We start from the raw sequence: 27,901 nt of genomic DNA, 5'->3' as shown, positions 1-27,901 counted from the left end.
CGGTAACACTAAACACGAGCTCAGTCACAAACGTGTTTACGCAAGCAGTACGTCGTCATATAACGAAAATAGTAAGTAATTCGTCGTTATATAAAGAAAAACGTATGTAATACGTCGTTATTTAACGAAAAACGTCGTTTATCGAAAGTAATACGTTGTTATATAAAGAAAAACATATGTAATACGTCGTTATTTAACGAAAAACGTCGTTTATCGAAAGTAATACGTTGTTATATAAAGAAAAACATATGTAATACGTCGTTATTTAACGAAAAACGTTGTTTAACGAAAGTAATACATCGTTATATAAAGAAAAAGATGTATATTAACCTTATTCTTCCACATTTGTATACTCGCAATGCGCATGCGCAAAATTTGTTGACCCAATAGTATTACATATACGGCCTCTACATATGCCAGCGTATACGCATTGCATGAACTACACGAATTGTGGAAGCGAAAGGTTGATATACGTGTGCATCGTAATGTTTTCGCTAACGATAACCTTTGACTAGCGATATAATGATATTACATATGTATTTTCTGTGCTATCTCTTTTTTTTTACTATAAACTACCATGACTAAAAACATTTACAATCACACGCGATCTTTGATGTCGACAACCATTCATTTCTATGGTTGAAATTGTTAAAAAAAAAAAAAAACAGAATATATACGATATATAAATATAATAAATATATATGACTTAATTTTCACAGGTAAAAAAAAAAGAAATAGTAAATTTAGTATCACGTGGTTTACGTGGTTAGGGCTGAGTTCGAGGAGCACGCTTTTAACGCTATGAGCGTACTCTATCCTTGTTCAACTTTCAATAAATAACAGCCTAGATGGACAAGAACAGGTCTGTAAAGCGATAACTCTCGCAGTCCCATATTTCTTACCGCCAATCAGCAGAGTCGTGCACGTTCCTATATAGTTCTTTGGTCGAAGCCGATAGTGTCGCTACTATGTATACTTATATAGTTTTAGGCGGATGGTTTATGATGGTCTTGCCATTAAATATCTACTAGTCAGTCATCGGCCATTATACTGATCGTATAAGTTAAGATAATAATCTTTGTCGCATTTTCTGTCGGGTGTATTAGTTTATAATAATTTTAGTGCAGCTTTTTTAATGGATCGGTACGAGTAAATACGTATAATTGAACTGTATTCATATCGGATAGACACATATATGATCGAAAAATATTCCGTAAATTTTCCGTAAATTTTTTTTTCAAATTTCTAAATACTTTCGTCTTCAAAGGCAAATGCAAATTGAAGTTTAAGTTCCGTCGAGAATTTGTCATTTTATGATTACAGTTTATTGTAAACGAGTGCAAGAATAGCTGTGTGTGTAGATCCAAGTTCTCTATTCCAAAGGAAAGAATTTTAACTATACCATATTGTCATATGTACGTTCTTTGTCAAATAGGACATTTGTCAAGGAATGACAGTCGAACGAGATATATATTCTGGTAAGATAAAAATTAAAAACAATATATTTTTTTTTTGTAAAACAAATTGGAATAATAATATCGAATAATTCAGAATCTTATTCGTGCCTAACCTAACAATATATATATATATTTTTTTTTCTTTTTTTTACTTTATTGTCAAACATTTTTGCATCCAATTATTTTAAAATTTTTAAAATTTATATATATAAAAGAAATAATAAATGAGCACTTTTATATATGACGATTAATAATTCATATATATATATATATATATATATATATATATATATATATATATATATATGTGTGTGTGTATGACGATTTATACAAAATTTCTTTCGTTATCATACAGATATGAACGAGTCAAATATAAATCGGACTTTTTTCAAAGTGTCTGAAATCGATTGCGCAAATCAAACTTTTTCCAAAAAATTCTTTATTTGATCGAAATATTTCCAACGCATGCTCTAGTGAAACGTGTTCAAAGTCAATTGCGCACGAATTCTTCCATACGCAATTAGCTTTGGACACGTTCCATTACTTTTTGTTATACGAGAATAAAATAAACTGCCTATCCGGTGGCAAAAATGCTTCGATTTTAATGGAAACTGTAGAAAAATGACTTAGTGTGCGCTAAAAATATTTTGATCAAATAAAATCTTGGAAAAATCCAGTTTATTTTTATTTGCCACGTATATATATATATATATTTTTTTTTTTTTCCTAAGAGAACATATCTCTTTCTTTTTTGTTAAAAAGTTTTATTGCTTTCGCATGATTATAAAGGAATTAAAAAATACAATTTAGATCTAATCACATTGTTATAATATTGAAGATTAATTTTTTCTTATATTAATATAAAGCATAATATTCATATCTGTAATGCGTTTGAAGTTACGAGTTGAATGTTAGATTAGTTTTTACTCGATATCGACATATTTCTAGTAAAACAAATTTAAAATTAAATATATTTTAACAAAAATTAATTGATTTAAAATTATATTTCATAGTTCTAGTGTATGTCCTACTCGCATGCTAAGAACATTAACTTCTATATGACTATTTAATTGCTCGTAATGTCTTGTTAACTAGAAAAAAAAAAATACTGGTAAAACTCTCGAAGAAAAGCCTATACGCCGATGACTTTGACTTTGATACACGTTTTTAAGGACATGACCTTAAGTAACTTTTACTTATAATTTAATCAGCGGTGTCTTATAGTTTCCAAGATATGCGATTTCAAAGTTTCACAGTTTTAATGCATTTTCTGTTATGAAATAAGGAAAAATAAAGTTTATTTACATTTGCATTTGTGTAAAGCAGACGTGGAAAAAATGTTTGTTTACATTTCCAGATACATAACTCCTTGGGTCTTTCACTTTCCACGCAAAGCAAAGTTCAACGCACAACCTATGTGTCTAATTTTTTGATAGCGATGCCCCCCGCAGGGGGGAGGCGGAATATACTGTTTCCACGCATATACTACATAGGTTGAACCTCGCTTCGCGTGGAAAATGGAAAAATCCAAGGGGCTTCGTCCTCGGAAATGAACAAACACTTTTTTCATGTTTACTCTACACAAATACAACGTAAACAAACTTCATTTTTCCTTATTTTATAACAAAAAATACATTAAAACTATGAAACTTTCACATTAAATATCCCAAAAACTATAAGAGACCGCCGATTAATTTATAAGGAAAAGTTATTCAGGGTCATGTTCTTGACAACATATGTCAAGGTCAAAATCATCGGCGTATAAGCCTTTCTTCGAGAGTTTTAAAAATATTAAAATTGCAATACATTAGAATACTTCTAACACAAGGTTTTTAACAACTTTTGATGAAATATTATTTAACAAATTTATAATAAGTTACTGTTTCCTTACTTCGGTTATCAGAAAAGAGCTATGCAAAAAAAAAACAGGAAAAATAAAAAAGATAAAGAAAAATTACTTAATTTTTAACGTTAAAATTATTTTGTTTTGGCTTTGTAGGCAAAAGTTTACATTCGAAATTAAACTCAATATCATTGATTTTTGAATGTATATCATTGATGGTGAAATTAAAGTGCACGATATATTTTATTATCATTGAATCGACATTATGCAATTTATCTGACAAACGTAAGCGATTCTTGGAACAAGTATTCACCTGGCGGTGAAAATAGAGTGACGTAAAAGCGCGGCGGTTTAGGAGAACGCAAATAAAATTTTCAGATGTTATTCCACGAAGTAGACGTCACGCTACGCAGCGTGATTGTCGTTATCATCTACCAAAAAATGTTTTTCTGCGAATTCAAAAAATTCAGAAAAGAACAAATGCTTTTTAGTAGCTAAAATCCTCGCATCACTATATATAATGATTGAATGATACATTTTTTTTTAAATCGTTTAATAACATACAGAGTGGTCCATTTTTTTACAAAATTAAAGAAATTTTTAAAACTATATTTTTTTCTTGTAGTATACATTTTACTTGAATTTAATAAGTTTTATAAAAAAAATACTTACAAATTTTGAAAATTAGTATGATGACATTATAATATAATGTATAGACACATGATCAACTTCTTCAACTATAGCTGCAAAGCCTTGATTGTTTTTGAGATAATTTCATATGTTTATATGTATATGTATATATATATATATATATATATATATATATATATATATATGTGTGTGTATATAATATTAAATAAAATTAAAATTTTTTGTAAAAGTTTTTTATGTAAAATAAATGTGATACATATATATATATATATATATATATATATATATAACTTGATTATCTTTATATAGATATATTTAAAGTATTTAATTTGTAAAAGAGACAATATTTTTTATTCGTACTCATAATGCAAAATTTGATTTTGACATTTACAATAAATAAAATAATTTGTACGTCATGTATGATATTGTATTCGCAAGTGATTAAACGTATTGCGTCGGCGGATTCTCCGAAGCTATGTCCTGTCCGTGGCGTTTATCTCGGAAAATCTACATAATGCGGTTGAAAGATCGCTTCGTGGAATTCCTTACTTGCGGAGTGCGTTTCATGTCTTTCCGCCGTGTTGTTCCCGATAATCAGATCGGCTATTAATCGAGAATTGCGTATAATAATTGAGAATTGCGAAAGCGTATAATTACAGATAACAGTTTATTGATGAAATTATTTGCTTTCTATTATAGAAACTTTATCTTAATCGATTCATTTATTGAGTTCTGCAAAGACGATTTTACTCGCGTGCAATAACAAAATATATAACTGACTATTTCACATTTTTTCATTATTTATCCTATTTAACATCACTCATATCAATTGGAATACTTATAGTTTTTTATGACTGTTGCAACTTTTTCATTAATTTTTAATTTCTTTATAAAGTTTAAAGATTGTAGTGTTTCTATCTTTTGATAAAATGTATATTGAAGCAACTTTTTTTCTACAACAATAGTTTAAAGCTTCTTTCTTTATACAATATTTTAATTAAATACATTTCTTACTATTTTTGTGAAAAGACTAAAAATGCGCCCAACATTATCCGATTTTTCGATCGAAGCAAGCATTAGCAATAAGCATTTGATTATCGCAATTGTTATAAATTTATGATAAATTTCTCCCGTTTCTCTTCCATGATTATTGTAAAATGTTTCAATTCCATAAAGATAGGATAAAGGAGGCTAAGTAAAAAAAAACTTACAGAGATAATTATAGAAAAATTAAGTTACACAATTTAATTAAAGAAAGTATATTGAGAATCAGCAGTCAGAAATTTTCATGCGCTTTGTTCATAACGTACTGTCTGCCTAGACCTAGACCTAGACCGATAAATTCAAAAATATCGATCTCGAGAATATAAATATTAACTAGCTTAATATGCGTGACACTCGATGTGTCTATATTCGAACTCTCTGAAAAAAAGCAGGACCGCATCTTACATTATAATCAAAATTATACGGACATTTGAGATTTTCTGTTTCTGCTCATTGTCACTTTCTCTCATTGTATTTTTCTCTTTCTTCTATCTCTTATCTTTCTTCTTTTCTCTTATTTATGTGTTCGTTTGCTCTTTCTCTCATTTACTCTCGAAAAATGAAATGGCGCGAGATTCCTTGAAATTTTGTACTTGCTTTGCAAGGTTTGACTTGTTAAAGAAGAATCTTTTTTTCCCTTTCTCTTTATTGCATTCCTACGATCCAAGAAAGATCTAATGAAAAAAAGTGAAGAAACGAATTGCCTTCTCCTTCTACTACGTTTTTCTTGGTAATAGCTGCCAAGAAGTCGAACACAAGTAGCGGCTTGACCTCTTTTTAAGAAATTGTACTTTTCCAGGGATCGCAAATTTCCAGATAAATTTTTGTCCACTTTAGCTGATTTTGTCATTTTTACAAATACTTCTATTAAACCTGTACTTAATTCGGACATGCATTTTCGATAAAATATATGTCGATTTACAGTAAAATTTGGTTAATTTTGACATGCCCTTTACTAAATATTTAATATTTTAACAAATTTTTAGAACATGTATTATTGATATTTATATAACTAACATATACATAAATTTAGAGGAAATAAAGAGAGAGAGAGAGAGAGAGAGAAAGACTGAAATGTTATTTTTAACATTATTATACATTAAAGATATTCTAAGGTTAACAATAAGATAACAAATAATATTTACAATTTAAAAAATAAAATAATATTCCATTCAATAATGCTTTAAAAAGAAATAAAAATAAAAACTCTAAAGTAATATTTTGCAATCAACTATTCCTATTGTCATTTTTATATTTTAAATATTTCAAGATATTTTATATATTATGTTTTGTGATTAAAAATATTTTATTATTTTATGTTTTGCTATCTTTTTCAATTTTACAATATATATTTTAGAAAGACAGTTCCAAGTTAATATTCCGCCATATTATGCAACATATATGTAATCATATCTGTTTTTATAATCTGATTATATATTTATTTTGTTTGTGATTTTTTTTTAGCCAATTTATGCGATTTATATTGTAAAATGGGGTATGATAAAAAGATCTCTATCTTTCACACATACTTATACACATACACGCACGTTAAGGCACCCACACATATATGGAATCTTTTATAGTTATACGCATCAGCATAGAATATATTTTATCAGATTTTTTCTCTATTTGAAAATAAACATTTTATCTTTGCGGAAACTTGTGTCTTATACCGCCAGATGCTCGCTATTTCACTTTCGGAGGCGTCGAGGACAATAATAACCGTGGAAAAATAAAACATAATGTGTACGTATACTACGTGTATATACGTGTATACGCGCCACGAAGAGAATACTGAAAAGAAAGAGGTCTCTAGATGGATGCTTGGCCTTCTAGTATTGCGACACTCGACCACTCGAAGTCTCGAGTCCCCGCTTCGTGGAAGCACGACTTCGAGCGACTCCATAAATACTTTGAAATCAATGACACACGGAATTCACGAGAACAAGCTAGAATATGTATTCTAACAGGAACGTAGTAAAAAAAAACATACTTGCTTGTAAATACAACAGGAAGTTTTTAATAAAGTTTTGCACAAGTTGTAAGAAAAAATGGCATAATCCTTTAATATAGATATATTAAGGCAATTTATTCATTTAATTTTAACATCATTATAAAAGTTATTATCCAAAAAAAAAAAAAAATTTTAATTTAATATAAAATTAAAAATATTTAATATAATTTAATATAAAACTCTCTCCCTCTCTCTCTCTCTCTCTCTTTTGAGACTTTTAGCGATGCATGAAATCATGGAAAAAATTATGAAAATATTTGTATCCATGCTTAAAAGGTACTTCAAAGAAAACGATGAAAAACTAAAAGATAGAAGTACGTAATTCTTTTTTTACAGGCAAATTCTCCAAACTTTTAAATTAGACACTATGTATACGAAAAGAAAAAAATATATAATATATACTTATAGTAAAAATTTATATTTTTTAAGATTCTTATATTATTTCGTCGTATATTGCTCGTTAGTGATAGTGTTTGATTAAATTTATCAAGTAAAGATTGAACAAAATAATTCCGATGATTAGAAGAATGTACTGATAATGAAATTTAAATAAAACTTAAAACAAACGCGATTGAAGAAAGTGAAAGCATTTGGATCTAATCGGCTGTATACTTTCTAATATATGTATGTATCGTTTAGAATCTTTGCACTCTTACATGTTGAAAAGAGAAACCGCCGTATTTAAAATAAGCAAAAGAATAAATATGTAATTTTTAATTTCTGATCTCAGTCGTGGCTCTTATCATCTAATTTCGATTGGACTTTCAATCTTCGATACAAATCGCGATACAAACGCTCAATATTGAACACGATAACGCTCTTATGTTCTATGCTTTCTAGGTTTATTGCACGCTATATGTATCCACATACATATGTGTCGTATGTAGGTCAAACCATAATGGAATTCCGCGTTATATATAAATAACGCATTGTACCGCATTCTCAAACACACACACAATCGTCGACATGTACAAAATAACGTGTATTTACTTGCAAATGCGTGCACTCTTATATTCGCGACATACGCATTTGCGGATCTAGATCAAAGCAGAATGGAAAAGATAGACTAATTAAGCAAATACGCGCGTTCGATTCGATTAATAAAACTGTACATTCATGTAAATTTCATGCGTTTTACTAACATTTTCAATCAAATCCAGATCAAGTTATTATATACATAAGCATTTTATTATATATACATAACAATTTATTATAAATAATATTGTAATATAAAAATTAATTTTTCTCACATACTATAATTTCCACTAGATAAAATAGATTTATGAAATGTGCCGAAGACTTTCTTTTTGCCTCATAAATTAAATTAAGAATTTATAGATAAAAAACTGAAATTTAATTATTATAAAATTCAAATACTCAAATTCAAATCATACAACTGAATATAAAACTTGCTTTTTCAAATTATACGAAAGATTTGAAGATGCATCGATTATTGTAAACTACTTTAGTAATAAATCTTGATATTATCGCCGACTGATTTCAACCGACCTTGAGATATGTTGTCAAAGGCACGGCTCTGAATAACTTGCAAACAACTTTAGTCGTCGTTCGTTGTTTATTACAAAGTTAACAATTGAAGATAGTGACCAACCGATACTTGCAAGATGAGACTGCATATATTTCGACATGCTACCACGTACACATTTTTCCGCTCACACAAAAATTATAATATAAATCTCTGATTATGACAAGAACGCAGTATTAAGTGTTCATGAAAGTGTAAAAGATTATTAAAGTTACGGAGACTTTACTTATTCATACGGACGTAAGCGCGCGTGCACGTGCCCGCGCAAATATGATCCTTTTATGACATACTTTTAATGTATGTTATTCATACACATCTTGCATGAAATAGAACCTAAATAAACACGAAAGCTTTCATTACAATGTATATAATTATAATAGAAATCTTTTATCACATTCTTGTCAAAAAATTTAATTTAAGATTGTTTTCATGCAATATCGCGCGAGATATGCACACAAATGAGCAATTTATTAATATTGTTGTTCATGAATAGAATAATAAGTTGTTGTTTCTTAAATTATTGTTTGTTTTGTTATTTCAGATTGAAACAGTACATAAATGTGTTATATCGATTGCGATAATTCAGTCACGAGTATACCAAAATCGCCAACAACAATGATATGTCCAATATGTCCGAATTGCCGCTTCTCAACGCCGAATTACTGTTGGGAGCGCAGCGAAGGAATTAACCGGAAAGAAACGGAGAAACAGAAACAACAAAAGGAGAAGAAAGAAGAGGAAAAAGAAAAAGAAACCTCCGTACAACAACCTAATTCAACAACGACCTGTTTCGTCGCTGATCTTCTAGTATCACATAATTACATCAACAATGATAGTAGTTTCATAAACGTACCGACAGTCGTTCACGAGCCTACCGTTTTCCAGTCAGCCCATCGTTGCTCCAATATTCAATTTGCCGACTCCGAGACAACGGAACTTTCTTGCGATGCTCAAATATTAGAGACAGAACAGAATTCATCTTTAACATCGCCGATCAATCAATCGAATCAAAATCCCTTTATTACGGGGTTGAAAAACTACGGAATGGCGATGAAATATGTTACGACCACATGCAATCCCACCAACGATAGCATCACATTTCACCCAATATACACATCACCTAATATGCACTCTGGTGGTTGTTTAATTCAGAACACGGAAGCTGGAATTCTAGTGCAAACCTCACCCATCGATATACAGCGGAAATTGGCTGGTGGCAGTTGTCTCATGCAGAAGAAACATTTTTCCAATGAGGACGAGCGGCTAGTAATGTTTAAATACGTGGAGAATTTTGCTCATCAAACACTTGTCACATCGCAAAGCGGCTATTTAGAATTGCCTGAGAATAGGAGAATCCCACTTTCATCCAGAACGACAAGGGAAAATAACGAAACAATGAGCACCGAATCAAGGCAGCGAAAAATATTGACCAAAACAAATGATTGCTGCGACTGCAACGGTACAATTCAGCAGAATATTTGTCAGTGTCATAAAAAATTGACTGATACATCCGACGATTGCGATTCATTGCTATTCGAGCCTGTTGGTAATGGCATGCAGATCCGAGTAAACGCCAACATGCAGCTACCTGTGAACTTAAGTGACTGCCAAATAGACATTACGGCGACGGCAATGCCATGTAGCCAAATCGTGACGACGAAACCATTTTCTAGAAATAAACAAGAGCAGAACGAAGGGACGAAAGAGGAGAAACAAAAGAAGGAAAAGGAAGAGAAAAAGGAGAAAGAGATCGCCATTCATTCGACGACGGCGTCTTGTTACCTTGCTGATCTTCTAGTATCTTCTAAGAGTTACATCAATAATAACGACAGTTTCATAAACGTACCGACAATCGCCCGCGAGCCCGCCGTCTTCCAGTCAACCCATTGCTTCAATGCTCAATTTGCTAACTCTGAGACAGTAGAACTTCCGAATAATTTCAGCAAAAGTGTTACCGTGAAAGACAGATCAGACAACTTGTACTGCGCGACAGAGAATCGGATTATCACGACTGGAAACAATAATGGTTGTAACAACAACGAGCGAAAAGAGAGAGCGCCGACTATTTCGGTGCCTCATCCTTGTGTGATGTCGAGTCCCTGGAGACTAGATACAAAGTTGTTCAACAAAAACGGAAAATTACACAAGATAAAAAGACTGTTGCAAACGTGCGGCTGGTACCATGAGAACATTAGTTGGAAGCAAAGTGAGAATCTTTTAAAAAATACATCCGTAGGTCGATGGCTAATGAGAGACAGCTCGGACAGTAGATATATCTTTGCAATATCCGTGCAGACGGCCAGAGGACCTACTTCCGTCAGGGTGTGCTATTTTCTTAAACATTTTCAATTCGACGCTGAACCAGGACTGGCGTTGGCGATTCCGACTTTCGATTGCCCTATTACAATGTTGGAACACTACGTCGAATATTCGAAAAGGATGGATCGCAGAGAAGTGTGGGTTGATTATAGCGGGGAACTATATAGTCAGATCTATTTAACCAAGCCTCTGATTAAAGAAGTCAAATCGTTGTCACATTTGGCCAGACTCGTCGTGAATAGAAATAAACTGCCCACCGAACATCTGCCACTCTTGATAAGAAATTACCTCGCAGAGTATCCATACACCCTTTAAATGTGCATATATCACAATTATGCAAGACCGATGCGCCTCTTTCACTTCCGATATCTATAAATAAAAATTTATTTTTCTATATCTATATCTATTCTATATCTATTCTACAACAGTTTGTTTTTTAATAGACGATCTACGATGCCTTCAATTGTATCGATCACAAATGAAGATTGCGCGATAGTGAAATGAATTTCAGTTTGCGCGAATGTAAATGAATATTCAATTTGTTATACAATAAAATTACTCATGTTATTATTAATACATAATGTTGATTTCTAATCCTTCAATTTTGCTAATGTATTTTTTTCCTTGAAAAATGAAATGTTCTCTTTATGATAAACTACAAAATTACGAGCTGATCTTTTTTTTGTTCTATGATGATCAAGAAACACTTCAAAACTTTGTTTCACTTATTGTTTCATTTATTCTAATGGCATATGTATAAACTGATAATATATACTATGTAGTTTCTTACTCACTTTTTCACATATCAAATGTGTGATAATAGAAAAACAGCGCAAGAAGAAGATAAAATAATCCATTGCAGGAAAATCAAATTTGAAAGAGATAAATCTGAAATAAAAAAGTTTCAAAAAGAATAAGAGGAAATTAAATGTGTGTAAATAGATTCATTCATAGATTTTTTAGTAATCTTGTTTTCAGTTTTAATTTCTTCATTGCTATTATTATATAAATTATATATATTGCTATAAATTATTATATAAATATATAAATTATATGTGATATAAATTAACATCAAGTTGTTATATTTAGCACCGAATATGTAGCGAGAATATGAGTAAAGTCCATATTAAATGCGCATTGCGCATTGAAGATTGAGATCGAAGATTGAAATTTTATCAATCAGGACAAAGACATTTTATTTATTTTTGCTCTGATTAGTCAAATTCCAATCTTCAATTTTTAATACATAGTCTAAACATTTTTATATCCTACGAAATGTAAGGGTATCATTTATATATCCTAATTACCCTAACAATGCACCAAATCCGGAGGATATCCAGAGGATGTTAAGCATCCACAATGAGCATTATGAAATTTGTCTAAACAACATTTCGTAAAAATTATAATCAAAGAAAAAATTCTATTTTTTCTTTAATAATATATGATATCGATTGAGTAACAGACTTCATTTTTTTAAATTTTAGTCATTTATTTAAAGAAAATTGAAAATTATGAGTATTTTTTATTGTATTAATGATCTCACGATCGAGAATAATGCAACCTAATTGTTCTATATTCTATATGTATATGTTTATAATATTATATATATTTATAAATATTATTAGGAAATACTATTTGTTCATTCCTTAGTAAATTATGTACATATATATAATTTAGACAAAATATTTTATCAATTCAGAAAAAAAATATATAATTATAAAATAATTTATAATTATAAAATTTTTATTGATATTTTTAAAATTTTAAAATTTCACTGAACTATTATTCTGTGCAAAACATTATTTAAATTGTTTCAAATTTTTTTCAATTGACATAATTTATAATAATAAATAAATATTGACAGTTTAAAAGCCAAAGGGGTTTTCTTATGTTAAACAATCAGCAAATCTTACAGAAGATGTAAATCCATTCAGCGGAATAATGTAATGCGGATTGAAAGATTTCACGAAACAGAAATAAAACGAACATAATAATATCTGTGGTAACCTGTAACAATCTCTGGGTATTTATTATTATGTAAATCATCATAATTATATATTAATATGTTTCTTATTATTAAATATACACATTTCTTATTATTATTCTTTCTATTAATATTACTATTAATTATAATGTACCAATGTATCAGATGTATCGATATACTTAAACCAAAAATTGCCAAAAACGTAAAATTTGTCTATGTACGATTTATAGATGATATTATATATTGTTATATCATTCATCTTTATAAAAATAAATAATATATTAATGCTTCAAAAGAATCACAAAATTGGATTTGGATTTATGGAACTCAGATATTTGCTAAAAGCTGCATAAAGTTGTCCAGCTCTTTGAACTTCCTCGACGCTGAAAAAAAGATAATACAATATAATAATAAATATGTAATTAAATTTATTTAACCTTTGGCATTCAGAAAAAAATTATTTTTTAATATCAGAACACTCAAGTGTATTATTCTTCAAAATATGAAAATTTGTTAAAAATTCTTTCACATTTGTATATTGAAAAAATTTAATATTATGTTAATTTAATATTTTAAACTTTAATTAATTTATTTTCAAATAATGATTTACATGAGTTTTTGTCATGTAAGACAATGAAAGTCTAATAATTGATTTATCCTTGTCATTACAATTTATATAGAATCAGATGATAAAATAGAGAAGATTAAATTTTTCTTTAAGTTTTCGGTATGTGCATGTGTATAAAGATTTACACACATACATACATCATACATGTATATATGAAAGAAAGACTTTAATTGCAAGAGCATGTATTAAAGAACACACAAGAAAGAATTCTCTCTAAACTGTTATATAAAAATAAATTTTCTGTCAAACAAATTGCATCATAGATATTTATAAAAGCCAAACAAATATAAAAATTGAATTTTATATATATATGTAGGTCGATCAAATATGAACGAGACTTTTTGAATAGGAGCAGAATACTTTAAGGACCCTATACCTTTGTTATTGTAACAATAGTAAATTGTTGATAGACATGTCTCGACCCACTCTAAACTATGCGTCTACAATTGTTTGTTCAATAGTAAGTACAATGAATGAATAGGAAGTCCCTCTCTCGATTGCACAAGGCATAATTAATAAATTTTTAACGAACATATTAAACTAGCTAAAATTTTGTGCGGATTACGCGTACAATTTGATAAGAACACATTATCGATGTCTCGAATATGCAAATAACATAAGTTTTTTTGTAAAGGTTGAGAAGAAATTGCAAATTTAACTTATGCGCGTCGACCAAAAACATTACGCCTGAGAATATTCAACAAATTCCCGATTTTATTGAAGACGATCGACAAATAATGTATCGTGAAATTAGTAGAAATTAGCATAATGGCATACGAAAGTGTGCAAACATTGAGAATAAATTATGATTTCGAAAAATCACTGTACGATGGGTTGCCTCAAATTTATTAATTTAAATGCAAATTAGAAGGCCGTAAGAGCCGCAGATCTCTCAGAGATTTTTAGATCGCCATGCAGCAAAGGGATTCATTTTTTATGTGCATTCTCACATATAATGGATTTGTTTGAATCTCTTAAAAAAGCTTTAATAGAAGAAAAGTGTTCCAACGACGATGAGATGAAAAACTTCGTGCGCAATTGACTTTGTACTCGTCCTGCTATTTTTTATGAAGCAGGGGTAAAAAAACCTGTCAATGTGATGGCAAAAATATGTGAAAATTAATTAATGCTGTAGAAAAATAATTTTTGTTAGATTTCATGTCTATTAATCGAATAAATAATTTTTGAAAAAGTCTCGTTTATATTTGATCTACCCTAGTATGTATAAAATTAATTTTTTCATTCTCGGGTACATATGTCTTGTCTCAATGGTAAATATGCTTTACTTCCATCTACTTTAGAGTTAAAGTTAAATTAGAAAGTTTACCGTAACTCCGAGAGATTGCGTTCCTTGCTGGAAATAATGTCTTGGAGCTGTTTTTTTTCTCTATCGCGATCACAGAGTAATTCAGTATGAATAATTTGAACTTCGTTCAATTGCATATTCAGTGCAGTGATCTGTTGATTCATCTTTCCCATTTGAAGATTTTGATCTTTTAATCTTGCTCTTTCTTCGGAAAGTTCTTGTTTTAACGTCTTGCTTATCCGTTTTTCCTGATCAAGCTCATTTTTAAGCAAATTGTAACGTCTTTGAGATTCGATCAGCTCGCTCTGAAAACTTGCTACTTGGCGCTGCAAGAAAGACACAATTCTTTGGGAATCAGCCAATTTTTTCTCTAATGTGTTCTTCTCCTCTTTTATCTTCTGATAACTTTTTTCCAGTTTTGCATACCTGTGCAAAAAAAGTATTTAAAGTAAAAATTTCAGGAAAGAGAAATAGAACTTGTAATATGTTTGCTACTCATCACATTAACGCATCTCAGTGCTGTTTGTCTAACAAAGATTGTCAAATCTCGTAAAAAAAGTATATATTTTATATAATGTGCATTTTATAAGCATCACAAAAAGTAGTCAATAAAGTAATTATTTTAGTAACTAATAGTTCTAATTGTATAAAAATTATAAAAACTGAATTTGAACAGTCGCGGGAGATGCGTGAAAATTATAATGCTTTCCGTATACTAACGAATTCTCTAGTTTAAAAACTCTTTTTATATTTTTATATGTTTAAGAGATATAAAACAAAATAAAAATTATATTATCGAGCAACCTGAGTATTTTTTGTTCTGCGTCGTCTAATTTAATCTTTAAAAGCCCTTGTTTTTCGCATAAATCGTGCGATTCTCCTATACTTTTATGTAATTTGGTCTGGCAAATTTTGAAAGCTTGCGTAATCTCTTTTAGTGTGTTTTTTAGAATATTGAGTTCGACTCTATGTTTATTATCACGCTTTTTGGATGCTTTTCTCAGACAATGCATCTCAATCTTATTCCTCGATAACAAATCTTCATACGCTTTCATAATAGACACGAGTTTATCCCTTTGTAAGCCAATCTTCAACATGCTTTTGTGAATTTCTCTTTCATACTGTCGAATCTGTCAGATATAAAAAAATAAGATTAAAAAATAAACTTTTGTGCAGTTTCTCCAACAATCGAATATTGCAAACTTTTTTCAGCGTTATGAAAGAGCTAATTTAAATTTCGTTTTCCAGCTAGTTCAGAAACATGTTTAAGCTCGCGCTCAAGTACTTTACAATCTCTTAAATCTGTTTTGTAAATACTTCAATTAAATTTGATTTAATAGATTGTTAAGATTTAATAGATTATTAATAATTAATTAATATAACAAATAATAAAGAGCCATAAAGACTTTTAATGTTTTATTATATTTTAAGGTTTCTAGAGTTATAAGTCTGCCATTGACTATTCATGTATATTACCTTTTGAGAAAGTTAACAGAAAAAATTATCTCGAGGATTATTACCATGCAAGTCATCTAATTTGATAATTTAATATTAAAAACTATTATATAAAAAAAAAAGAAAAATTTATGTACATTACGCAAATTGCATGAAGGCTATCTTGTATGTGCGATTAATATAAAATCGTTTTAGATCGAGTCCAATATTTAGAGATCATTTCTATTAATTTTTCGATGAAACCGTGTCAATAAAAAATATTTTAATCACATTTTTCAATTGCAATATTTTGTAGAAATCTTTCGTTCGAAGCCGGTTGAAACTCAAAAACAATTTAAAAAAAAAAATCATGAATTTTATCAATTTACCTTAGAATTTGTTCCTTTCTTGTATTGCGAACATTCATTATAATCGTTCTTCAAATTCTCATAACTCTTTTGCCAGTTTTTCTCCGCTTCATTATGAATCTTCCGTAATTCGGCAATTTCCTTTGCTTTATCCAAATCAAATTTCTCCTTCTCCTCCTGCAATTGATTAATCTCAGTCTGCAACAAGCTTAGCTGTGCCCGCATATCATTCACCTCTGCGATTTTTATCATGAGCTCACCATTCAACAAATCGATTATTGCGGTACGTTCCTGTAGCATTTTACCGAGATCGGCAATCTTGGCATCTGTCTCGATTGTCCTGTTATCGTGATTTCTTGAGGAAATATTTACGCGTATATTCGAATTGTTGTTATTGTCTTCCAATTCTGTATTTATTTTCGAGTTTATTTCTGAAGGATTAATTCGTTCGTTAATCTCCAGATCTGCAGATGCTTGTAAAATCTCAGGCTTGACTTTTTCTTTTTGATGCAGCATTAGTTGCTTTTGCTCTGAATGAGCAGTTTCAAGATCGCTTGATGTTGACATTATAAAGTCCTTTCCCATTGTTCCCATCGGAAAATGCATGAATTTTGCATCGACAGATAAAGCGATTTCGGTGATGGAATATCTATGACGATTTTCTCGTAGCTGTTTTTCAATTGCGAATGTGATGTCCTCGGGTATGCAGTTTCCATATAGAACAAGATTGGTAATAAATTTGTTCTCACATATTGCTTTTAATAGCAGGTGTCCGCCTTGCAAGCCTAATATATTCCAGGACAAGTCAATGCTTTTCAAAACCTTGTTCCGATGTATCATTTTACAGAGATGCTCAGCACAGTGTGATGATATTTGATTGTATCTGCATGAGATCAACATCAATGATTGTCGTTTTTTATTCTTTACTTTATTAGTTCTATGCTTGGCTTATATATTTCTTAAATATTATAAATATTTCTTATATATTTCTTAAATAAAAAATACTTTATTAGATAGAATTATTAGATAGAAGGAACATATACAGATAAGAAAGCAGAGAGAGAGAAAGAGAGGTGTATGTATGTATATATACAATTTATCGCAATATCATCGTTTGATAAATAAAACAAATTTCTCAAAGCATATTTTCCAATAAATTCTCTACAATTGATAACAGATAACTTTATTTTTAATGGGGCTTAATTTATATACTATACCTTCTTTCTAAAATAATATAAATCATATAGACCTATAATTTCGAATGCAAAAAATAGAAAAAAAACATAATTAGAACAAATATATATCAATATTACCTAAGATCGAGTTGTTCAATATTGTGATTTCTAGTTAAACCATCGCAGAAAGCAGCAAATGAATCTATGTGTGATCCTATACTATTCCATTCTATATGTAATTGTTTGAGCGTATTGTTGTATGCAAGAACCCGCCCTAATTGGGCAACGGAGGGCCCATTCACATTATTGCCTTTCAATTTTAGAATTGTCACAGCAGTGCCCTCGCAGAATGCATTCAAGATACTGTCAAGACCCTTAGGTAGCAACATGCAGTCACTTATATCGAGTGTTTTGATCTTAGAGCTGGATACTAATGTCTGCGCTATAATCTCGCAAACTGGTATTATTATTGATAGGCAAGACAATTGTAACTCCCCAGTGATACTGCGGAAGATGAGATGTATAAATTCCTACTACAATTCCTACAATTCCTACTACTTGTTACAATTATGTCCAAAATTAGATGAGCAAGTATTTTTTCCCTAAATATTATAAGCAAGAAATAATAGAGCATATTTCATATTTGGAAATTTCTAATAATTTTTTACTTTAATAAAATATAGTAAAATCAAAAAATTTATTACTGGTTGATAAAACTTATTATGGTAAAGTTGCACGCAAAAATAAAAAATAATAGATATAAGTATAAATATAAAAGTATAGATATGTAAATATACCTGCTAACTTTGATCGCATCTAAAATTTCAGGAATCGAGAAAATTCCACGTTTCTCGCACAAACGAACAAAAAATTCATAATCTTGTAACATTTTTTTATTTATCGCTCTTTTATTTTTATCGACCAATTCTAATATAAAAATCGTGTCAATTACGAAAATGTTCCAATATGCTCTCAAAGATTCCTATATTTATGCGGTGTATTAACAAACAATTTATGTAAAAACATAAACTCTCATTCATATACTTGTTAAATATTTATCCTTACATTTATTATTTTATATAATTATTATTCATGAGATGGCATAAATATAAATTTCTTGACAAGAAAAATTTATATGTTTCTTTTCACGTCATATTTAATTAATACGCAAGTTAGGTTTAATGAAAAAGAATAGAAAATATTTTTAACCTTAAAACATTAAGGCGTTTTCAAATGTAGCAGGTTTAATCGCTCTGGATGCGTTCCGTTTCACGCATTGAGCGCATAGATCGCTTGAAAATCTATAGTTCACGTGACATATATTATAGATTTCGAAGCGATCTATGCGCTCTATGCATGAAATGGAACGCAACCTTGAAGGCCGTATTAGTCCGGGTCCATAATAGATATAGTAAGCTTTAAGCGGAGAGCACACACTTTTGCATAAGCGCATAACCATAAACATAAAGAAATTGATTGGTCCACAAATGTATGCATAAGAAAATGAACCAATCAATTTCCTTATGCTTATAGTTATGCGCTTATGCAAAAGTGTGTGCTCCCCGCTTTAAGCCGTAAGAAATTAACCATTCACAGTTAAATGTGAAAAGAATAATCGGATACTGGCTAATTTCTTACGATTTAAAGCTTATTATACATATTATGAACTCGGGCGTACACTACGAATTGCGAGCTCGGGTACGATTGGAGTTACAGTTGACAGTTGCAGATTGACCAATTAGAGCAAAGCAGCTTGATTGGCCGGTTGATTGGTCAATCCGCAACTGCCAATCATACAATGGCTGCGTTCCGTAATTCACTACCAATACTGAAAATCTATAGTGTACGTGACATAAAGATGTAGATTTTAGTACTAGCAGTGAATTGCGAAGCGTAGCCTGTGATGCATGAAATTTATATACAGGGTGTCTGATAATAATTGCCCCACTCGTAATGTACAAGTAGAGCGGATTAAACCAAGTAGAAAAGTCCTTTACCATTTTTTTGTATAACTCTTAATAAAAAAATTATTATTGAATAAAGTTTGGCCGAACATTGCTGATCTTTAGCCGGGCGCACGTCGATGAGTCGTGCTGATTTGTATGATGTTAGATGATCAGCGTTTGCAATCTTCTGAAGCTTGGCATCCGTCAAGAAATATAAATTATAGTGCAATGATGCCTCGTAACAATTCAATTTAAATTATTCATTTTTTATATTTTTAAAATTTAAAATCAAAAGGATATATTTTTGACTTGGCAAGATTTAAATAAAATGTATGTGTAACCGAGATTTGAATATCTACAGGCTTTTATTTATTCATACACAAAACAAAAAAGTTATTATATACATATATTTATAAATATGTGCAGTCTATTATTTGACGAGAATAGGATATCATGTGTAATTTAACGATAATGATATAAAATATAACAAGTTCAAGAGATATTTATTTAAATAAAAAAAAATTTAAATTACTAGTATATATATGTACATATACATACATGTATATATACATATATGTATATATATATATATATATATATATATATATATATATTCTATTCATTGGATCACTTTTTTGTAAAGAGCTTTTTGGTTTAGATTTTCATGAAGAATCTGTCATTAAAAACTTTTCCGCCAGTTCTGAGACACCCTGTATATTCTCTACATAAATCAGCGCATGCGCATTGTAGTGTTAAGGTACACGAATTATGGGAGAAAGAGGTTGATATACGTCTGTACCGTAATGTTCTCGCCCGCGTTGAGCTTTGACTAGCAATATAAGTTACGTTCCGTTTCACACATAGAGCGCATAGATCGCTTGGAAATCTATAATATATGTTACGTGAACTATAGATTTTCAGGCGATCTATGCGCTCAATGCGTGAAACGGAACGCATCCATAGTAGTATTATATATTATGGTGACCCTACTGTATTTACCTATAGTATGACTGTGGCTCCGTGACCAATGAACGAGGACAACACATCGGCTCTGGCAGCGGAGGGGATAACGCACACAAGCGCGAACCGCATATATGTGCGCTACTATGAACGCTCACTACCAACGAGCGCGCGGCTCACCGACGTGCGTCCGGCTAAAAATCAGCGATTATTAATCAGACTTTACTCAGTAATAATTCTTTTATTAAGCGTTATACAAAAAAATTGTAAAGAAAAATTGTAACTGTCTGGTTTAATCTGATCTATCTGCATATTACGGATGGGGCGATTACTATCAGACACCCTGTATATCTCCTCCAACCTCCAATTCACAACTTTGCTGACATCAGAACTGATGTCAGGACGCATGCGCAATGTCGCCTTACGTGGCATCGGGCTGATCGGGCATCGGCTCATCGGCAATCGGTAGCAGTTGGGAGTTCAGATTTGATGTTACGTTGACATACGTTTCTTGCAACCTTTTCGCGTATTTCGGTGATATCAAGTTTTGTTATGTTTCAAGTACATTTTATGATATAACGTAAGTATATGTAATTTATGATTATGAAAAACTTTCGTTTAATGCGTTTTGCATATACGTAATGTTTTTAGAATTAAAAACGTCGCACACATACGTTTTTATTATTTCTAATATTTCATGTTTTTCAACGTATATTTTTTATTTTATTTAAACAAAAATCTTACATTACGCAAGTATGCATTATTTGCACTATAATACTGTTACTTTCTCATATAGGTTATTCTTCTTTTTTCGAAACACACTTTCTATAATTGTTTTAGTTTATTTCATTCATATACATTGGATGTATGTGCGCGCGCGCGTTTCCGTAAGTTAATTTTGATTAATTGAAATCGCAATAATAAAGTCTATCTATGCATATTGAAATATACCCAATCTTTGCGATTGCTATGTCCATATTACTTCTATATATAAACTAAATAACTTATAATAATCTTATAGTTAGCACATTCTCAATTTATCTTTAATTTGCATTTATAATAAACTTTGTTATTAACAGATGCAGCATATTCAGGAAATAGGCAGGCAGCACTCGTACGCAGTGCCGCCAATAAATAATCAGCAAAACTTCTCAAGACCACCTATTGGAGGCCAACAATCTGTCAATCACTCCCAAGTCACAAATTTTCCAGGAGCTCCTAGCTCGCAAGTGTCTCCATCTTTATCGATGGGTTCTCATGGACATGGGCAAACTTCTGCAGAGTATTCAACTCAAGTGGTCAATTCTGCAAATGCTAATTTATCTCAATCTGGAATAGGAATGTATAATTCTGTACCATCGTTGCAAACCGGAACGAGCGTGACAGGTTTTGCAAATCCAACAGGCTTAGCGCAATTTGAACCAAGACAGTTCGCTCCTCCTCTTTCCACAACGGGGCAATTTGTAGCAAGTCCTCCGGGCACTAGCTTTCCTCAAGTTCGACAAAAGCAATACTTACAAACTGCACCTCCAATGTCAGGCCAGACCGTAGCAAATCCTGCAGGTCCTGGTCTATCGCAATCTGGACAAAAACAATATGGCTCTACTGCACCTCCATTGCCAGGGCAGACTTTATCCACTTCTTTAGGAATGAATCGTGCGTCATCTGCTACTACTTCGAGCTATCAACAACCAACATACCAACAGCCAGGATATCATAATCAGATGGTACAATTGTGATTAAAAATTATTCTATTTTAAGATAAATCAGATTGTTGATTATATAAAGTTGATATATAAAGAAAAATGCAACACAATTGTTCTCTTTTCACAGGATATGTATAATAATCAAAGAAGTCCATATCAAAGCAGTGTACCTAATACTACAGGATATCAATCAGGATTACAGCCTCAGCAAGCTAGGCGACTCGATCCAGAACAAATGCCAAGCCCAGTACGAGTTTAAAAGCTTTGCCAATTCAATTTATTTGTTATTATCATTTTGTATCTCAATATAAATCTAAATATAAATCTAAATACATTTATTATGCAGATTCAAGTAATGCAGGATGATCAAAATATGAGAGGTGGAGTGTTTATAACAAATCAGAGAGGTTTGGTACCACCTCTAGTAACTACAAAGTTTGTAACTCAGGATCAAGGAAATGCATCCCCTAGATTTATAAGATCTACTATGTATACAGTCCCTACTACTGCTGATATCATAAAACAGGTATACATATTATAATTTTACGAATCGAGAAGCTTGTAATTTAGGTATTTTATTCAACATTATGACGCATTCACATTTTTTACAGACTAATGTTCCCTTTGGTCTTGTAATAAGTCCGATGGCCCGTATCGTTCAAGGAGAGTGTGAACCGCCAATCGTGGATATGGGTGAAATTGGGCCGGTACGTTGTGTGCGCTGTAAAGCGTACATGTGCCCATTTATGCAATTTATTGACGCCGGTCGAAGATTTCAATGCATATTCTGCAAAGCCACTACAGAAGGTAATAAACGGATATTAATGGATAGCATTTTTCTTTAAGAATTTGCAAAGTTCTTTGCACTAATCACTCATCATTTATTTGTACTTTTTTTTGTGTGTTTAGTTCCAAACGAATACTTTCAACACTTGGATCATACAGGTCAACGCTTGGATCGCTATGAGAGACCAGAGTTAATGTTGGGAACATTTGAATATATAGCTACAAAGGATTATTGCAGGGTAATGTATCACATTATTAAAACTAACTGCATAAAAATGAATAACAGATTATTAGATTATTAGACTTAACAGATTTATACATTTGCGCATAATTAGTAAAACTGCTCTTTCAAGCTTTTCTTTTTAAATAGAATAATTTATAAATATATACTTAAGAAAATTGGAGAAATTGCGAAATAAGAATCGCAAATTGAGATTACTTATTCATATCTGTTTATTGATAGAATTATATTAGATTTATGTATATATTGATCTCTATACATTTCTCTTTTCTCCACACAGGATAATGTTTTTCCAAAATCACCAGCCATTGTGTTCGTAATTGACGTTTCATATAATACAGTTAAATCTGGTTTAGTAAGCTTACTATGTACAAAAATGAAGTCCATAATAAAAAATCTACCTATTGATGCTGGAAAAACCAAAAGTAACATGAAAGTTGGTTTTATAACATATAATAATACTGTACATTTCTATAACATTAATCCTTGTCTTGCTCAACCACAAATGATGGTTGTTGGAGATATTCAAGATGTATTTATGCCGCTTTTGGATGGATTTTTATGCGACGTCGAAGAAAGCGAAACAGTTATCGATAGTCTTATGGCACAGATTCCACAAATGTTTGCAGACACTCGAGAAACAGAAACGATTCTAGCTCCTGCCATACAAGCCGGATTAGAAGCATTAAAGGTACTTGTATGAAGAGAGCATAGTTTTATATACAATTTATGTGCGGAAGGAAAGAAAAAGAAACATCTGTAATACATAATATACAAGATAATATATAATATACATAAATTTTCTCTTGTCAATGATTTTTTAAATAAGTTTATTAGATTAGTAAAAGAGCTCTTACATAATCTGCCTATAATTTTAGGCATCTGAATGTTCTGGTAAATTATTAATATTCCATTCATCTTTACCAATTGCTGACGCGCCTGGAAAATTGAAAAACCGTGATGATCGTAAAGTACTTGGTACAGATAAAGAAAAAACAGTGTTAGGTATGTATACACATGTGCGGTGGTATATTTAATTCACAATATACAATGTGTGTGTGTGTGTGTGCGTGCGTGCGTGCGTGCGTGCGTGCGTGCGTGCGTGCGTGCGTGCGTGCGTGCGTGTGTGTGGTTGAGGGAGGCGGGGCGGGTGGGGAATGCGTGAGTGCGTGCGTGCGTACGCATACATATTTTTTAAAGATATTGCTTTTATTTGTAAATTAAATTTTTTTTTTTTATTTATTTATTTTTCCTTTTTTCTCTAGTACCACAAAACAATGTCTATAATAATTTGGGTCAAGAATGTGTTGGTGCAGGTTGCAGTGTAGATCTGTTTGTCTTTAACAATTCATATGTAGATGTGGCAACAATTGGTCAAATTTGCCGTCTCACTGGAGGAGAGATTTATAAATACACTTATTTTCAGGTAAGCACTTGTTGCATTAAAAATACATGTAAGGAATAATTAGATTAAATTAGATTTTACATATATGTGTGCTTGCATATTTACTTATTTTTATGTAAAATTACATTGAAGAATATATAAACTTTTTATTACAGGCTGATATTGATGGTGAAAGATTAATTTCAGATGTAATTAATAATATTAGTAGACCAATCGCTTTTGATGCTGTTATGCGGGTACGTACATCTACAGGTGTTAGGGCGACCGATTTTTATGGGCACTACTTTATGTCCAATACAACTGATATGGAATTAGCCAGTATAGATTGCGATAAGGTAATCAATTATACAATAATACATTATATAATTAACAGCTAATATAATTACAGAATTATAATATTAGAATTTTTAAGTAGAGTATTAAAGAATAATGAGTTATCTATCAATGTTGTCATGTGCGCTATATTTTATTTAATTAACTTGATTTGTAATTTACAAGGCTGTTGGAATAGAAGTTAAACATGATGACAAATTGACCGATGATGAAGGTGTATACATTCAAGTAGCTTTGCTGTATACTTCCTGCAGTGGTACAAGAAGATTACGAATCATAAATCTAAGTCTGAAAACTTCATCACAAATGGTCGAACTATATCGCGCGTGCGATTTAGACGCCATTATAAATTACTTTTCCAAGCAAAGTAAAATATATTCTTGACATACAGTAGTATAAAAATAATACTTAATTTAAAATGATATAATACACATGTGTATTTATATATGTAATTATTGTACTTAGATGTATTTAAATTATTGGAATCCACTCCAAAAACGGTAAAAGATAATTTGATAGCGAGATGCGCAAACATGCTGGCTATATATCGAAAGCACTGTGCGACACCATCTAGTGCTGGGCAATTAATATTACCGGAATGTATGAAATTACTTCCACTTTACATTAATTGTTTATTGAAAAGCGACGCTTTGTCAGGAGGTAAATATACATACACACACATTTAATCAATGTGTATTGTACACACACACACACACACATATTTAATCAATAAGGGTATTTATAAGATGAAATTTATATCAAGTTTTTATTTTTATTTTATTTATTTTGTTTTATTTTACTTATTTATTTCTTTTTTATTAGGTGCTGATATGACCATCGATGATCGATCTTATGTCATGCAAACAGTTGCAACAATGCCAATTTCCATATCTATTGCATACACTTATCCTAGATTATTTCCATTGCACGACGTTGATCCTCAAGACACAGAATTACCACCAATGTTGCGCTGCTCTATTGATAAATTTTCAGATGATGGCGCGTATTTACTTGGTAATATCAAAGTTATATACTTTTCAGTCATATACAACTAGGAGAGATTGCTGAAATTATTTTAACTAGCAGCAATAATTATTACATATTATTCTTTAATACATGTGAAAAATGATCGATATCAATATTATTTTACACATTTCATTATTGATTTATTTTATGTTTAGAAAATACTATTCATATGTTCTTATGGTTGGGCATGGCACTTTCTTCCCAATGGGTACAAAGTGTTTTTGGTGTGCCTTCAGTGGTCCAAGTCGATACAGATCGCGCCGCATTGCCAATATTAGACACTCCTTTAAATAATAGAATCACGAATATTATCAATCGAATACATGCTGAAAGGCATCGCTGTATGAAAGTAAGCTGTTTAATATAATGTATGAAAACATATTGCAATAGAGGATAATATAATTTGTTGTTTTTCATTTTTAGTTAACAATAGTGAGGCAACGTGAGAAACTGGAAATGGTGTTACGACAGTTTTTGGTTGAAGATAGAGGAAATGATGGAAGCCCTAGCTATGTCGATTTTCTATGCCACATGCACAAAGAAATAAGGACACTTCTTAGTCAATAAATAATTTTTTAAATAATCAGTTACCTTGTATTCGAATTCTAGCTCTTTTGTAACAATGATTTGTTATTCACTTAAAAGGAATGCAATCGAAGTTTTGTATTCAATCATTGTATTTTTATTCGCGAATTTGCTTAAGTATTGGGAAAACTACACGCGCGCACACACACACGCGTGCGCACACGCTATATATATATATATATATATATATATATATATATATATATATATATATATATGTATGTATATATATATATATATATATATATATATATATATATGTATGTATATATATATGTATGTATGTATGTATGTATATCTGTGTGTGGGTGTTTATATATATATATATATATATATATATATATATATATAATGTATAGTGTATCTGTATATATGGAGTGAGCTGGAAAAAGGGAGATTTAAAAACACACGAATGTATTCTTCAATAAATGTAGAAATGCTTTCTCCTAGAGGAAAAGTTAAATTATATCGCATAATTATACTTTATAAAGAGAACTATATATTCCGGTAAATTCTAACTGCGATAAGTAAACCTTTATTTATACATTTGTATCTTTGTGTACCTAAAAAATTGATAGGAGGTGAGTTTTATATATAACAGCATCTTTGATATTATTTTTCTGTAATTAAGTTTTTATCCTAACTTGAAATGTAGAGAGCAAAATCGATTGAAAACTCCAACAGATACATATGCACTTATAATATTAATGTCTACTTTGAATTTGCTCTAGACAGACATAAATCTATTCGGCAGGCAGATTAAAAAAAAAAGGAAAACGACTAATCATTCCGACAAATATTGATATGTATCAGAGAATAAACATGCTTACATTTCTCAGTCTTATAACAAACATAAGTAATTATAAAATATGAAAAAGATATTGTATTATTACTTTATATAATAATCAAATCATTATATATAATGTTATTATCTTATTAAGTTAATAAAGTCTATTAGATCATATAGTCTTTCTAACATGTCAATTAATATATATATTTGTATTAATTTAGTTACTAATACTAAAAACACGCAAAAATGTGCGAGCGCATATGTTTTAATATTTTTAGATCAAATCAATATTTGTGTATTATCCTTTCTCGAATATCCATGCTTAATGAATACATAAAGTAGGAGAAATAAATT

At 30.6% G+C, this 27,901-nt stretch overlaps 3 protein-coding genes and 1 long non-coding RNA gene across 8 annotated transcripts in view; 3 read left to right on the top strand and 1 right to left on the bottom strand.

Moving 5' to 3' along the window:
- LOC126848736 (uncharacterized) overlaps positions 1-27,901 on the top strand; it is a 91,696-nt gene that overhangs the window by 468 nt on the left and 63,327 nt on the right. The window lies entirely within an intron of this gene.
- Positions 32-11,455, top strand: LOC126848733 (uncharacterized). 2 transcript variants are annotated; one of them, XM_050589851.1, is made up of 3 exons: positions 1,026-1,143; positions 1,324-1,478; positions 9,097-11,455. In XM_050589851.1, exon 3 carries the CDS (start codon positions 9,114-9,116, stop codon positions 11,187-11,189), a length of 2,076 nt encoding a protein of 691 aa, XP_050445808.1. In that variant the 5' UTR covers positions 1,026-1,143; positions 1,324-1,478; positions 9,097-9,113; the 3' UTR covers positions 11,190-11,455. The 2 variants fall into 2 exon arrangements, with proteins under 2 accessions (XP_050445809.1, XP_050445808.1); XM_050589852.1 differs by lacking the exons at positions 1,026-1,143; positions 1,324-1,478 and adding an exon at positions 32-71.
- Positions 12,588-19,065, bottom strand: LOC126848732 (leucine-rich repeat-containing protein 45-like). Of its 3 annotated transcripts, none has more exons than XM_050589847.1 (6): positions 18,567-18,819; positions 17,908-18,273; positions 16,616-17,477; positions 15,597-15,922; positions 14,814-15,218; positions 12,588-13,241 (listed from the first exon to the last, which is right to left on the bottom strand). In XM_050589847.1, the coding sequence occupies exons 1-6, from the start codon at positions 18,656-18,658 to the stop codon at positions 13,157-13,159; spliced, it is 2,136 nt and encodes a 711-aa protein (XP_050445804.1). In that variant the 5' UTR covers positions 18,659-18,819; the 3' UTR covers positions 12,588-13,156. The 3 variants fall into 3 exon arrangements, with proteins under 3 accessions (XP_050445804.1, XP_050445806.1, XP_050445807.1); XM_050589849.1 differs by lacking the exon at positions 18,567-18,819 and adding an exon at positions 18,979-19,065 and having other exon boundaries at positions 12,589-13,241; XM_050589850.1 differs by lacking the exon at positions 18,567-18,819 and adding an exon at positions 18,835-18,918 and having other exon boundaries at positions 12,589-13,241.
- On the top strand, positions 20,975-26,941 carry LOC126848729 (protein transport protein Sec24C). The gene is made up of 15 exons (XM_050589841.1): positions 20,975-21,255; positions 21,755-22,402; positions 22,509-22,628; positions 22,728-22,907; positions 22,993-23,188; positions 23,291-23,406; positions 23,689-24,099; positions 24,287-24,413; positions 24,674-24,834; positions 24,969-25,148; positions 25,312-25,513; positions 25,612-25,806; positions 25,969-26,160; positions 26,328-26,521; positions 26,596-26,941. Exons 2-15 carry the CDS (start codon positions 21,755-21,757, stop codon positions 26,737-26,739), a joined length of 3,066 nt encoding a protein of 1,021 aa, XP_050445798.1. The 5' UTR covers positions 20,975-21,255; the 3' UTR covers positions 26,740-26,941.

The sequence above is a fragment of the Cataglyphis hispanica genome, chromosome 4 (assembly GCF_021464435.1).
Source record: "Cataglyphis hispanica isolate Lineage 1 chromosome 4, ULB_Chis1_1.0, whole genome shotgun sequence".
In the NCBI taxonomy this organism is placed as follows: Eukaryota; Metazoa; Arthropoda; class Insecta; order Hymenoptera; family Formicidae; genus Cataglyphis; species Cataglyphis hispanica.
The sequence above is the reverse complement of the archived record's forward strand: the minus strand, read 5'-3'. Positions and strand labels throughout refer to the sequence as shown.

Excerpts from the sequence above, each read along its gene's own strand:
- LOC126848733 (XM_050589852.1), top strand. The coding sequence starts at position 9,114 with ATGTGTTATATCGATTGCGATAATTCAGTCACGAGTATACCAAAATCG.
- LOC126848732 (XM_050589847.1), bottom strand. The coding sequence starts at position 18,658 with ATGTTACAAGATTATGAATTTTTTGTTCGTTTGTGCGAGAAACGTGGA. Across the intron at positions 18,274-18,566 it reads GATGCGATCAAAGTTAGCAG|TATCACTGGGGAGTTACAAT; the intron begins GTATATTTACAT and ends CATCTTCCGCAG. Across the intron at positions 15,219-15,596 it reads GCAGAACAAAAAATACTCAG|GTATGCAAAACTGGAAAAAA; the intron begins GTTGCTCGATAA and ends TTTTTTGCACAG.
- LOC126848729 (XM_050589841.1), top strand. The coding sequence starts at position 21,755 with ATGCAGCATATTCAGGAAATAGGCAGGCAGCACTCGTACGCAGTGCCG. Across the intron at positions 23,407-23,688 it reads CTACAAAGGATTATTGCAGG|GATAATGTTTTTCCAAAATC; the intron begins GTAATGTATCAC and ends TTCTCCACACAG. Across the intron at positions 25,149-25,311 it reads CCAGTATAGATTGCGATAAG|GCTGTTGGAATAGAAGTTAA; the intron begins GTAATCAATTAT and ends GTAATTTACAAG.